Here is a 12,836-nt window from a genome sequence, read left to right on the forward strand (position 1 = left end):
ATCATCTGTAAATTCCCCTGGTATCCAGCTTATTGTCTGGAAGAAGGTAACAACCACGGAATATCAAACAATTTCTACCCCTACCCCTTCACAGCAACTCCTAAGTTCTGGTGGATAAATATTCTTTCAATTCACTACAGATGTGTATTTCAGAGGAGGTACTTACCGTTTATAAATAACAATGGTCCACAAAATTTTCACAACAAGCAGCTGAACATTTTTTCATGTTAATTTCACTGCAAGTTTTATGTTCCACAATGTTTAATTATAATGTCTAATATACTTAATTGCTGGGCTTCCCAGGTGGCTGGGTGGTTAAAAAAAAAAAATCAGCCTGTCAATGCAGGAGACAAGACGCGAGAGAGGTGGGTTTAATCTGTGGGTCAGGAAGATCGCCTGGAGGAGGGAATGTCAACCTACTGCAGTATTCCTCCAGTATGCCTCAGAAACCCCATGGACAGAGGAGTCTGGTGAGCTACAGTCCATGGGGTGGCAAAGAGTTGGACATAACTTAGCGATGGAGCACGCAGGCATGTGAGTCTAGTAACAGGCAAAGCTGGGGGTAGGGCACTGAAGCAGGTCATCTGGGCATAAATATTCTCATAGTTTCGGCAGAAACAGGATATGGGTGGGAAAAAACCAAGAGGTTCATCTTGTCTCAGCAGCACCTCACCACTGCTGGTTCCTAGCAGCACAGGATGGCAGGGACAGGAACCAGATCACATGAAGGGTTTTTTTAAATTTTGTTTTTAATTGGAGTCCTCAGAGGATCCAGTGTGGTGGATTCCAGTGCAGCTGCAGAAGGGTGTTGCATATCACAATATGGAGAGGGGGAGGTGGCAAATATGTGGTTGGGTAGGAGAGGTCCAGAGGTGACTCTTTTAAGGACAATACTCTCAAATCTAAGTTGATAAACATCAGTGGAAACTTTACCAGAAAATACCAACAGTTGTACTTAGGAATTTGAGAATGTCCCCAGATTGTAATACAAAGTGTCTACATCCTCAAGAAAGAATCTCCAGCTTTCTTCAGTCTTAATCATAAACCACTGCTTTAACCCAAACATTGCTTCCCTCCAATCCTGGACATCCAAACTCTGCTTCTATGTCGATGTGGAGGGATATTGAAACTTATGACTCTAGAGGAAAAATGATTGATGTCTTAATTCTCATTTGCATTTGACAAGATGATGACCAGTTATAGAAACACTTGCAGAGGTTTTTTAAAAAAATAAATGAATAAATACCTTCATGAAAACTTTACTTTATTAGAGAATCTAGCCCAAGTGTGGAAAATTTAAAATCACTCTATTTACCAAAACTGGCTAACAATAAGCTTACTAAAAAAAAAAAAACAACAACAACAATGATCAGTAAATACCTACACTTAACATTCTTAATTATGGGACAGTTTTATGATCCATGTTGATGTATTTGTAAGGTAAATCCCTGTGTTTAATAATAATTAAAAAAAACATTCTCACATGTAACACAATGTTTTCACACTCATATACACATATAAAAGTTGGGAGACCTGTCTCAGAAACATGTTTATAATGGATATACATAATATTGTGAAATAAAATCTGAATAAAAATTTTATTCCAACAACATTTCTCTATTTTTAAATCATGTTTATTGTTTAAGTTCTTATCACAGTGGAGATTAACTTATGCTTAATCATCCAGTGAATGCCTACTGTCAACTTCATCCAATTCCAAAAAAGCAAAATCAACTCAGTCATACACTCTAAGTCCTGTTGCCATCCCACCACTCATTGCCTGTGTTTTTCTTTCCCTTTAACGGCAATATTATAAGATTGTGAAAAGGTATAACTAATAGGCTTATATGTGTAATACCATTTCTTCAAGTATTCAGAGAACAATGTATTTCCCTGCATTGTACATTAGAAAACTACTTGTGGCATTATTTCTAGGTACAGGAGAGTGGCTCCTGGTGGGAGTGTGATGAAGTCGTATGTCATAGTGTATGACAAGGATTTACAGCATTCTAGAATTTTCACAACTCTTCCCATGTTAGTGAAAGTCATTAGGTAAATGCTGCAGTTTTCTACTTTCAGCTGTCAGAGACATAAGACTTCGAACTACAAATAAATAAAGCATACACTCAACATGTGCAGTGCAAATGCTAAGTAAACAGAATGACGTGGAATGAAGTCCTAGATGCCAGGGAGTGCCTGGAATGAAGTCCTAGATGCCAGGGAGTGCCTGGTTCAGTGGGGGGGGGTCCTGATTTTCTGATGTCTGCGACTTGCACCCCATTCTCAAATGAACACTGTCACTGTCCCACGGCAGCCACAACGGACCGCAGAGCCAGAGCAGAGGGGAGAGAGGTGAGGGAGGGAGGAGGTGGGGCTCACTTTCAAAAACAAGGGGGACAGCTTCTCTGTCGCTTCTGTGTGCCACGGCAAGTTGGCTTTGGTAACCAGATCCCAAACCTCTCAGACAAAGCAGGTACCGATATGGAGAAAAGCAAATGATCCAATGAAAAGAATGAAATGTTGGCACCGATATAACAGATTGTGTGGCCCAGACACCAAAAGGGGATGAAGAAGGTGGTTTTTTAGTTAAAACTTTGGAAATATCACATCTGAACGTTCAAAAATTACATTATAGAAAAGTCATCAAACAATGGCCCTGTTTAAAGATGCCAGATAAGCAGCAGTCTTCAGTACTTTGAACAAAAATTAGAGCTTTGTTGCTTTGTCTGAATTATATAGTTAAGATAATGTTAGTCGTTAAAATGAAATAGAAAAAAAAAAACTATAAAATTCTCCCAGAGGCAAATTATTGGTAGGGGGGAAATAAAAATAAACTATGACAACAAATTTATACATTTACTTAATTGTACGTATTTTTCCCCCCAGAAGAATCCACAGTTGTTAAAAAAAAGAAAGAAAGAAAACAAACCTAAAAACCCAAAAGTATAAAAACAGGTGCCATTTATCTTTTGCGTTTTCTTCCTCTGCATTCACTTTTAAGTGGTACTGTTTCTGAGTCCCCATATATTAAGTTCTAGAAGAGAAACATCTGGATCCTAACTGTCTTTCTATTTCATTCTTAGATGTGCTGTACTGTCAACAAATATAACAAGCAGCTGGCTGAAAGTCTGTCAGTTAGGAAACATACGCACACACAGACATACACACAGACACACACAGACAAACCTTTCTAAGAGAAAATAAACCATTCCTCATCTGGGACACACTTATATCAAGACTTAAAACTAAAGTCTGACATAGTCACTTAATTGATTTAAATAATTAAGGCTTCTAAAAGGTTCAGTGCCAAAACTACCTGTATCAGTATTCGAATAAAATACATTTTTGCATTTTAGGTTTGTGCTTTTTACAGCCATCTTAATCCCACAGAATTTCATTAATAAGATCAGATAAGGGAGTGTTAGAATTGTTTACTGAGGTTTGTAATTTAGTAGTTGTTAGACTAACTTGTAGCAATAAAAATTCAATGACGGGATCGATTTGTTACTATCAGGCGGGCTGCTGGCTCATTTCACCTTCTTTTCATGTTTAATGTGGCCATTTCTTTTACACTTGCCATTGAGGATTCCATTATGGTAATGTCCATTCACTGTGCTGTGCTTACTGCTTGACCACAGACTTTTGACTCTTCTGCAGATAAACTTTGTCACCCATGACAAGACGAAGTAAAGCAAGGCAGCACCAAGCAACAGCACGAAGACGATATCCAGGAGAAAATACTGACAGAAAGAGATCTGATGGACGGCGGCACGCAGGTGATGGGCTCCATCGTGGCGGAGAATGTAGTCGATCCAGTAGACAGTCCGGTTGACGGGGTGACCAGGTTGATCCTTGTGGATTTCTGAAAGCTTCTGAGCCCTCTGACGGTAGCTACGGATTGGAGGCAAGACACACATGTCATTTTCCATAAGAATATTACATTTTGAAAAACACTATACTTTTAGAGCCTTGATGTACTCCAATACTTTGGCCACTTGATGGAAAGAACCGACTCTTTGGAAAAGACCTTCATGATGGGAAAGATTGAACGCAGGAGGAGAAGGGGACGACAGAGGATGAGATGGTTGGATGGCATCACCGACTCAATGGACATGAGTTTGAGCAAGCTCCAGGAGTTGGTGATGGACAGGGAAGCGTGGTGTGCCGCAGTCCATGAGGTCACAAAGAGTTGGACATGACTGAGTGACTGAACTGAACTGATACTTTTTAAAAGGCTTCCCAGATAGTGCCAGTGGTAAGGAATATGCCTGCTAGAGCAGGTGGATGCAAGAGACATGGGTTCCATCCCTGGGTCGGGAAGATCCCCTGGAGAAGGAAATGGCAAGCCACTCCAGTATTCTTGCCTGAAGAATACCATGGACAGAGGAGCTGGGTGGGCTAAGTCCACGGGGTTGCAAAGAGACGGACACAACTGAGCATCTGAACACAGTTTTCAAAGGAAAGTTATAGAACACAGACAACGGGGTCCCCTACTCCGACACCTCGGATGATCAAACGTATTGCTCCAAGTGCCAAGAATTACAACCAAGACCCTGGATCCTCTAAGGGGTCAGTGCATAAAGGCTGCCTCTGAGCTCATATAGCAGCATAAAGAACCCCAGGGCACTTGAATCCAGTCTTTTACATAAAAGAAACATTATTTTATATGAAAGAGTTTTTCTTTATTGTGCATTGTTTCTGAGACTATAGCAATGTTTCTCAATCCAGTGTTAAGCTATGTTGTATCCTGGGTATAAAGAGGAAAAGCTCACACTCTTCCAGACATTAATGCCATTGGAAATGCAGGATCAATTAAATGTCACATAAAAATGGGACAACCTATGCTTTGTTTTAAAACTATGCAGGCCAACTCTCTACCGTTTGAGGCTCAGTTGTGAACTGGGTTAACTCAAGACACATCAAGAATTTAAGAAACAAAATAAGACAAAAGGTTCTGACCAAGTCATTCACCTGAGTAAATATATCTTGGCATTTCATTGATGCCCAGTGCTAGGGAAACTGAGCACCCGGCAGTAGCAAGAGCACCTGTTTTGAAATCAGACAGTCCTGGTTCAAGTTCCTACTCCAAAGCTGTGTAACTAGGGGTGTATTACTGAAGCTCTCCGAGTTTAAGTGCCTCATCTCTATAATGGAAATGAGGCAAATAGTGATATAAAGTTTTATGAGCATTAAAATGAGATAAAGGACACAAAAACTGACAAACTCTAGGGACCCAAAGGTTCCCTTGGTAGTTTCTCCCCCAGTTTGGCAAACTTTGGTGGAATATTATTCGCGGTCATACACAGCTGGACTTGCTATTTTTATTTTTCAAATGACATTACACACAGGAATCTAAAGGATATTTCTATATTTAGTTTATTGACGACCTGCTGGCAATTATCATCTATTGACAATATGCTGTGGTAAATATAGTTTACCTGCTTTAATGTTAGTTGAAACCTTACCTGGGATTATTGATAACTTTCACTAGGGCTTCATACAGCTCTCCTTCAGTTACTGTCTTCCATTCCAGCAGTATCCCCATGCCTTTGGCCTGTACCCGGGTCATAGTATCATAATGGTCTCCAAACAGTGGGATTCCCACCACAGGCACACCATGATACATAGTTTCAAAAATACTATTCAAACCACCATGGCTGAGGAAGGCTTTAATATTGGAATGCCCTAAAGAAGGATTAAAAAAGAAAACCACTTAGAATACTGTTTATTATCCTAGGAAGATGTTTTCCAGAAATTTCTTAAAAGTTGACATTATAAACATGCATTTCAGATATAAGATTTTTTAAAGACACAGTTTCACTGATTCCTACTCTGTGCCAATTACAATGTTTATTATAAGGCAAAATTATCAGATTTGTATATATCAATTAAAAGCCATTTTAAGTAGCTAACATTTATAGCTTTAAGAAGTATATTACGATATCTTCTCTCAAAACACAAATACCAACTGCATTCAAATAGCCAGTAATTAATAAGAGGTCAATGAAAGTAAGGAATAACCAAAAATACCAGACTATAACCACATTCTACTAAATACAGACACCCACTCTGGCTACTCAAACACTTATCTATGTTAAAGTCAAACACACCCTGTAAAAAAAAACATGTAAAAATGTGAGGCTGGACTCCAGATGTTCAAGAAACATTTCTGTGCTTATCCAAGGGGAACATTGCACAGTGCTCAGTATGCACAACATCCAAGCCATGTCTGCAGGGTCTGCACTTCTCAATCTTAGGGTCCAACTCTACATTTTAGGAATAAAAACAAGCAGGGACAGATAAATACAAAAATTAGTTCTAAGAGACAGGACATAAGGTAACATCTGCTTGGCATGGAGATAAAAGAGATAATTTATCAAAGTTAGTGAGGTATTTCAAACTCCAGATCTCCCTGTGAGCAGAGAGACTTGCATAAAGAACATAAGACATAAAACACGACACTTGAGATGGGTGTTAGATGGCCAGAGAGAAATTACAGCTTGCAAAACTACGAGCCTTTAAAATAAAGACATGTCACGTATGAACCTAGGTCTCAAAGGGGCGCCAGGACTCTCCACCCCCAACATCTAGCAGGCTGGTCACTCAGTGTCTCTGGCCCTGATCCTCAAGGGGCTTCTCATCTCAGCCCAACTAAGCAATCTGCCCTGGCAGTGCATTTCAAACTTTCTTTTCAGCAGTAGAACTCTCTTTCTTTGAGTGAAACCTGACCACCAGCAAGGTCAGCTGTGAAAAAGTAAAGAGAACTGGTGTGTGGAGGGCAAGGGGCATGCGCTGAGAGAGGAGGGGACACTGATTTGGTTCCTACTTCTGTTCCTGGAGGAATCTTCTGAACATAGTTAGAAACCAGCAGAGGATCCACAGAGGTCATGGCTGGAGATGAAAGGATTCTAATCTCAGTAAAGGCAGGGAGCTGAGATTCCGAGGAGCCTGGAGGAGATGGGAACTTGGGAGGCCCTGGGTGCGGCTGCACCTTGCTGTGTAGCCTCAGAGAAAAAACCGCATGGAGCCAATTCTGATGACCCCAGATAGCAGCGTCTGCTGTTGCGGCGAGATGGCTGAGGGTCAAGATATGGAGATGTTTAAATTTCCTGCTTCCTTCCTACTTCCTATGGCATCTGACATCATAACAGTAAAGATAAGAAACAGAAAAAAATGAAAATATCAAAAAAGATAAATTGTCTTTTTTTCCATCATTTTTATAATTTATAGAATAATATTTATAATAAACTAGATGAAAAGGAATTATTTATACTTGCTGTTTTATAGTTACAAAATTCAATTTGCAGGGTTTTAGAGGGTCCATTCGGCTTCTAAAAGATACTCTCTAAAAGTCTATTTTTAAGAATATAGCTTTTACCTACTTTCATATAATCTGTTAAGATTAGTACTATTGAACAAATAAATGAGTTGATATTGCCAAAATCAATAACATTTTTATAATTTCCTTAGGAAGTATTATCTTAAAGGATAACATGGCATTATGTTTTCCTAGAGATTTAATGAATAAAGCAAGTTACATTTTACATTTATCAAAGAGAATTAAATTATTTAGATTCAAATCTTGAGATATGCATATAATTGGCATTTTAATTTTGAGTTGAGGATCAGAACCCCAATAAATAAATCAATCAAAAGAAATAAAGTGTTCAAAATTGCCCAGTGATTTAGGAGTAAATTTAGTCAGACGATTCAAATAAAGTTGAAATAAATTGACTGTTTTTTGGCTTTCTGCTTAACTGTGGTTTAAAACAAATGAGTAACTTCAGCTTTCTCTGGTTTCTTAGATACAGCTATAATAAAACTATAGGACAAACTTAAATTTTCACTGTTTTTAATTTGACTACTTTTAGCTGATCAATCTAGGTATAGCTTTACCCCTACTAGTTTATGTAGTGTTAAGTATATTTTTCAGAAAGTCAAAATTGTGACTGGTCTAACCATTTTAATTTATAGGCCTAAATGGTTACACTTTAAAATGATTTGCCAATAACTGGAGATCTGACTTGTTGGTCTGAAATCTAGGACTTAGCACGCAAGAGAATATAATGATTCTGTTATAAACCACACATATACTATCGAAGCCACTCAAGTGTAAAATTCACATTTACACAATTAAAATCAAAAAGCCAAGCAAGCACCCAGGGGTCACTGACTTACCCAGCAGGTCATTTTGCGGTAACCATTCTATGAGCCTGGTGTTATTTCCCAGATTCTTTGGTTTGGTTCCAGAAAACCTGAAATGTACACCAGACAATGAATCTTTCAACAAATCAAACCTGACTCTTGGCATGAGCTGTCTGGTTAAACTTCTAGGTTTAAAATAAACGTTACATGATCTTTTGCTGATATTCTTAAGAGAGAAGCCATGCTTCAATAACAACAAACATTTTAGTTACTTTTTCACATTTTCATTGATTGAGGGACAAATACGAAACATTCTGGATTATACTGAGATCCATGTTCCTTCAGCAGTTCTCAAAGAACTGCGGAAAACAGCAATCACATGGACCTCTGCTAGAAAGTCAACTTTCTACGAGCATCCAGAAGGTGAAAGAGGAAGGCAGGGACGGTCACCCCTAGCAGTCACCACTTCCCATCCGGACACCCAGAACCCGAGGAGAGGCTCGAGAGCTAGGAGAAAGTAGGAAGCACTCCTCTCTGGCTGGGCCCCAGAGATGGTGCTGTGGGGTAAAGGTGCAGGCTGTTTCCTGCCTTGGTCTCTGAAACACAAACCATAACAAGCTCATCAACTGAGCGAAAGGCACGAGGCTGCAATGGGCAGATACAAACTGGCCCAAATAATTAACAGAAGGGGCGCTTTCTGGGTTAAGCCTAACACAGGAAACCCAACATCCACTTCATAGCTTAGCCAGGAGGAAATGAAAAGTGTCAGTCCCTCAGCCGTATCGACTCTTTCTAACCCCCAGAGACTGTAGCCTCTGTCCATGGGATTCTCCAAGCAAGAACAGTGAAGTGGATTGCCATGCCCTTCTCCAGGGGATCTTCCTGACCCAGGGATTGAACCCGGGTCTCCCACATTGCAGGCAGATTCTTTCCCATCCGAGCCGCACCAGAAGAAGTGCGAACTCATTCTCCCACAGTCTGTACAAGGGAGAAAACCACATTCCTTACAGCATACTTGTAAAGGCTCAACAGTGTGGGGCTGACCTTGTTGACCTCTGTATCCCTAACGCTCAATGGTGGGGGCAGGCACTAAATAAAAATGCACTAAGTAAGCGCTCAGGGCCACATTTAGACACCGGGTTAGAAATTCCAGAGACCGGACTGCCCCGCTGGTACAGTGGATTAAGAATCCGCTTGCCAATGTCGGGGACGTGGGTTCAATCCCTGGTCCGGGAAGACTCTACATGCCCCGGAGCAGCTGAGCCCATTCGCCGCAACTGCTGAGCCTATGCTCTCGAGCCCGGGATCCACAGTGAGCTCGAGTGCCACAACTACTGAAGCCCGTGTGCCCTAGAACCCATGGGCGCGCCCCAAAAACAGAAGCCCGCACAACGAGAAGCCCGAACACCACAACGAAGAGCTGCCTCCGCTCACTGCAACTAGAGAATGCCGGAGGGCAGCAACGCAGACCCAGCGAAACAAAAAATAAAAACAGGTAAATAATTCATTAAAAGAAAGAAATTCCAGAGACAGACATGTGCTGGCAGTGCCTCCCAAAAGAAGCGGGGTCTGTTTTGACCAGCACTAACTGGCAAGTCACGGTATTTTTAAAGGCCTGGTCTCTCGGATGAAAGGAATCGAAAGCATTTATAAACAAAGTGGGAGCCCGAAAAGTTCCATGAAATATTTTACCTATTTAATCATTCATCTATCAGTTTCTAATCTCATTCCAACACTGATTTGAAGGAATATATAGAAATGGCTTCTCTGGTGGCTCAGACAGTAAAGAATCTGCCTGCAATGCAGGAGACCTGGCTTTGATCCCTGGGTCGGGAAGATCCTCTGAAGAAGAGAATGGCAACCCACTCCACTATTCTTGTCTGGACAATCCCATGGACAGGGGAGCCTTGTGGGCTACAGTCCATGGGGGTGCAGAGTCGGACACAACTGAGTGACTAACCCACACACACATAGAAATGCATGCAATTATACATTTTTAAATGATGATAAATAACAGAAGGGTCCATGGGGTCGCAAAGAGTCGGACACGACTGAACGACATCAAAAGCAGGGTAACGTAAAAATGCACATCAACAAGGACACATCACTATGCACATATCTTCTTTTTATGCGATAGACTAGATGTCTCTATCCATCACAGAGCACTGTATAAATTAATCCCTAGATTTCAACACACTATGAAACAAAATGAAGTCAGGGCATCCTGCTGATGTTGCCAAGGTATCAGTGTGTTGTGGTTATTTATACCTGCGGACTAAGCAAGAGGATACGGAAAATCAGTGGTGAAGAAACAACCTATATTATTACTTTACCTCCAAATCACTTTTTGGGGCAATCTCCCCAGAGCTCCGGCCAGTTTGGTAGCAATGTCTTCTGACAGATACTTGACGCCAGCTCCAAAAGACACCAGGACAAAACCATGCTCATTAGCACCATTTACCCACCTTTGGAGATCCTGCAAGTCAAAACACGGCTGTTAATTTTATGAAGGAGTAATAGAGTTTATAATCAGTGTCATCATAGCTCTGTTCTTAAAAAGCATTCAGATAATTTTCTTAAACAACTAGAACCTAAATAGGATATAATACTTTCCTTTAAATGCTTTTCTTTCAAATATTTCACCTGCTGATGCTAACTAAAATAAGGAGGACATATAGTTAATTTGGTAAGATTAATAAACAACAACAAAATATCAGCAATTAATGGCCTAAGATCTCAGACAGAACTAAAAAAAAAAAAAAAAGAAACTTATGTTTAAAACATGGCTAGAGATAAATCTGTATGAGGATATACCTAAAAGATTAGACATATGACAAAAATAAAAACTACTACTGCCACACCAATCCAGGGAGAAGCTCCAATACTCTGGCCACCTGATGCGAAGAGCTGACTCATTGGAAAAGGCCCTGATGCTGGGAAAGATTGAAGGCAGGAGAAGGGGACGACAGAGGATGAGATGGTTGGATGGCATCACTGACTCAATGGACATGAGTTTGAGCAAGCTCCAGGAGTTGGTGACAGACAGGGAAGCCTGGCGTGGTGCAGTCCATGGGTTGCAAAGAGTCGGACACGACTGAGCGACTGAACTGATCTGAACGGAGGCTGATTTTACTTGGTCTAAGCTTGATAATTTTCATTTCTGAAAAGCGCACTGTATTATATAACAGAGAAAGAGAAGGAATTAGCTGATAGGGGCACAGAACCATAGGCCTAAGAAGTTTTACTGTTTCTCTAATTATTTCTTCAAGTTCCACTCACACAGAACAGAAATCATATGTACTGTATACAGAGGCATCCCAGGGTTCTGGAAATCTTTGAGCAGAAGCTTTCCCTTGTTGTGTGGAAAAACACTAAATTATCAAACATGTCCATCTACAGCTAATAGATACGGGGCCATAGCAAATATGATACTAAATAAGGAAACTGTCAAACTGCAGGAATTACTCATTTCATAGGAAGACACATTAACACCCTTCTGCCAGCATCACTGATTTGTGCTAAAGATGAAAGCAGTTTGTTTTAAGGAATACTACCCTGGCAGCATTTTATTCTATAGGCACCAGCTTGTTTTTAGGGCACCCCTCTGACTAAGTCTTCTGTCACTGAGCTTCAGTTTCCCATATGAAAATTCATAAAGCCACAGTGCTTTGAAGAACACGTAATTCCACGGTAAGGAAAACAAATATCCTGCCCACTGGCAACACTTAGGCCCTATTACAGTCATGGAGACAGGGGACAGTCCCATGTTGCAGTCACAACAGGCAGCGTGAGCTGTCTCAGTTACGTCTTGCAGACCTGGGAGGTCTCTGGTTCAGGAGGAAGAAGATGACTGTGTCGTCTGGGCTCTTTATGGCACACCACTTCCTGGCATAATTTGAGTTGCAGCTGAGAGGTAAGAAGTGCAGTATGAAGTACCATCACAATGGCATCACCATGGAGCTCAATACGAAGCATTTATCAGGAATGTTAGGCCTCTATATGTTCTGATTTTTCTCTGCTGTCTTTCCTGCCTCTCACTTAATGGGATCTGTGTTAACTGGCTCTATTACACTTTTTCTTAGCAGGGAAGAGGGGACTACATTTTATGCCCCAAATGAATTAGTGAATAGTGTCATTATATGACCAAGAATGAAGATGGAAAGGAAGTACATCCTTCCAGCTACTGAATGAGTAAAATAGGCTATCATTATTTGGAAAGGAAGAAAATCTTATCAAAATATCTCATTTTCCAGGAAACTCTACTTATTAATGAATATATAAAAGAAACAGAATATATCAACTGTAGATTAAAGCTTTTAACTTATATGCTACCACATTTATCAAGAATGTCACATGTGCCAAAAATTTAACAGTGAAATTTGAAGATTCAAAGTAAGAAACACAGCAAACTGATTCAGAATTTACATTTTATATACTGTCTTAAGCTAGGAGTACTTAGAACAAATATAAACATAGCACAGTAAAATGATCTGCATACATATGGTGTTTTCTCCCTATGGTTTGTCTTCAAATAATTTTTCACCAACTATCCAGTTCTCTAAAGCCAAAAATTTCAGGGCCAATGCTATTTCCAAAATGTTTACATTCAAAAATACTAAACCTTATAGGAAAAATAATGCAAAAAAATAGAGGAAAACAACAGAATGGGGAAGACTAGAGATCTCATCAAG

At 40.2% G+C, this 12,836-nt stretch overlaps 1 protein-coding gene across 2 annotated transcripts in view; it reads right to left on the reverse strand.

Annotated features, from left to right (window-relative positions):
* Positions 1-1,247: 1,247 nt before the first annotated feature.
* The window catches only part of UGT8 (UDP glycosyltransferase 8), a 93,817-nt gene continuing 82,228 nt past the window's right edge, over positions 1,248-12,836 (reverse strand). For both annotated transcript variants that reach the window (XM_061164142.1, XM_061164140.1), the window contains 4 exons: positions 10,479-10,621; positions 8,179-8,255; positions 5,466-5,685; positions 1,248-3,891 (listed from right to left, as the gene is read on the reverse strand). In XM_061164142.1, the coding sequence (XP_061020125.1) occupies positions 3,528-3,891; positions 5,466-5,685; positions 8,179-8,255; positions 10,479-10,621 (804 nt within the window). In that variant the 3' untranslated portion in view covers positions 1,248-3,527. The remainder of the gene's footprint in view (positions 3,892-5,465; positions 5,686-8,178; positions 8,256-10,478; positions 10,622-12,836) is intronic.

The sequence above is a fragment of the Dama dama genome, chromosome 17 (assembly GCF_033118175.1).
Source record: "Dama dama isolate Ldn47 chromosome 17, ASM3311817v1, whole genome shotgun sequence".
NCBI classification, from domain to species: Eukaryota; Metazoa; Chordata; class Mammalia; order Artiodactyla; family Cervidae; genus Dama; species Dama dama.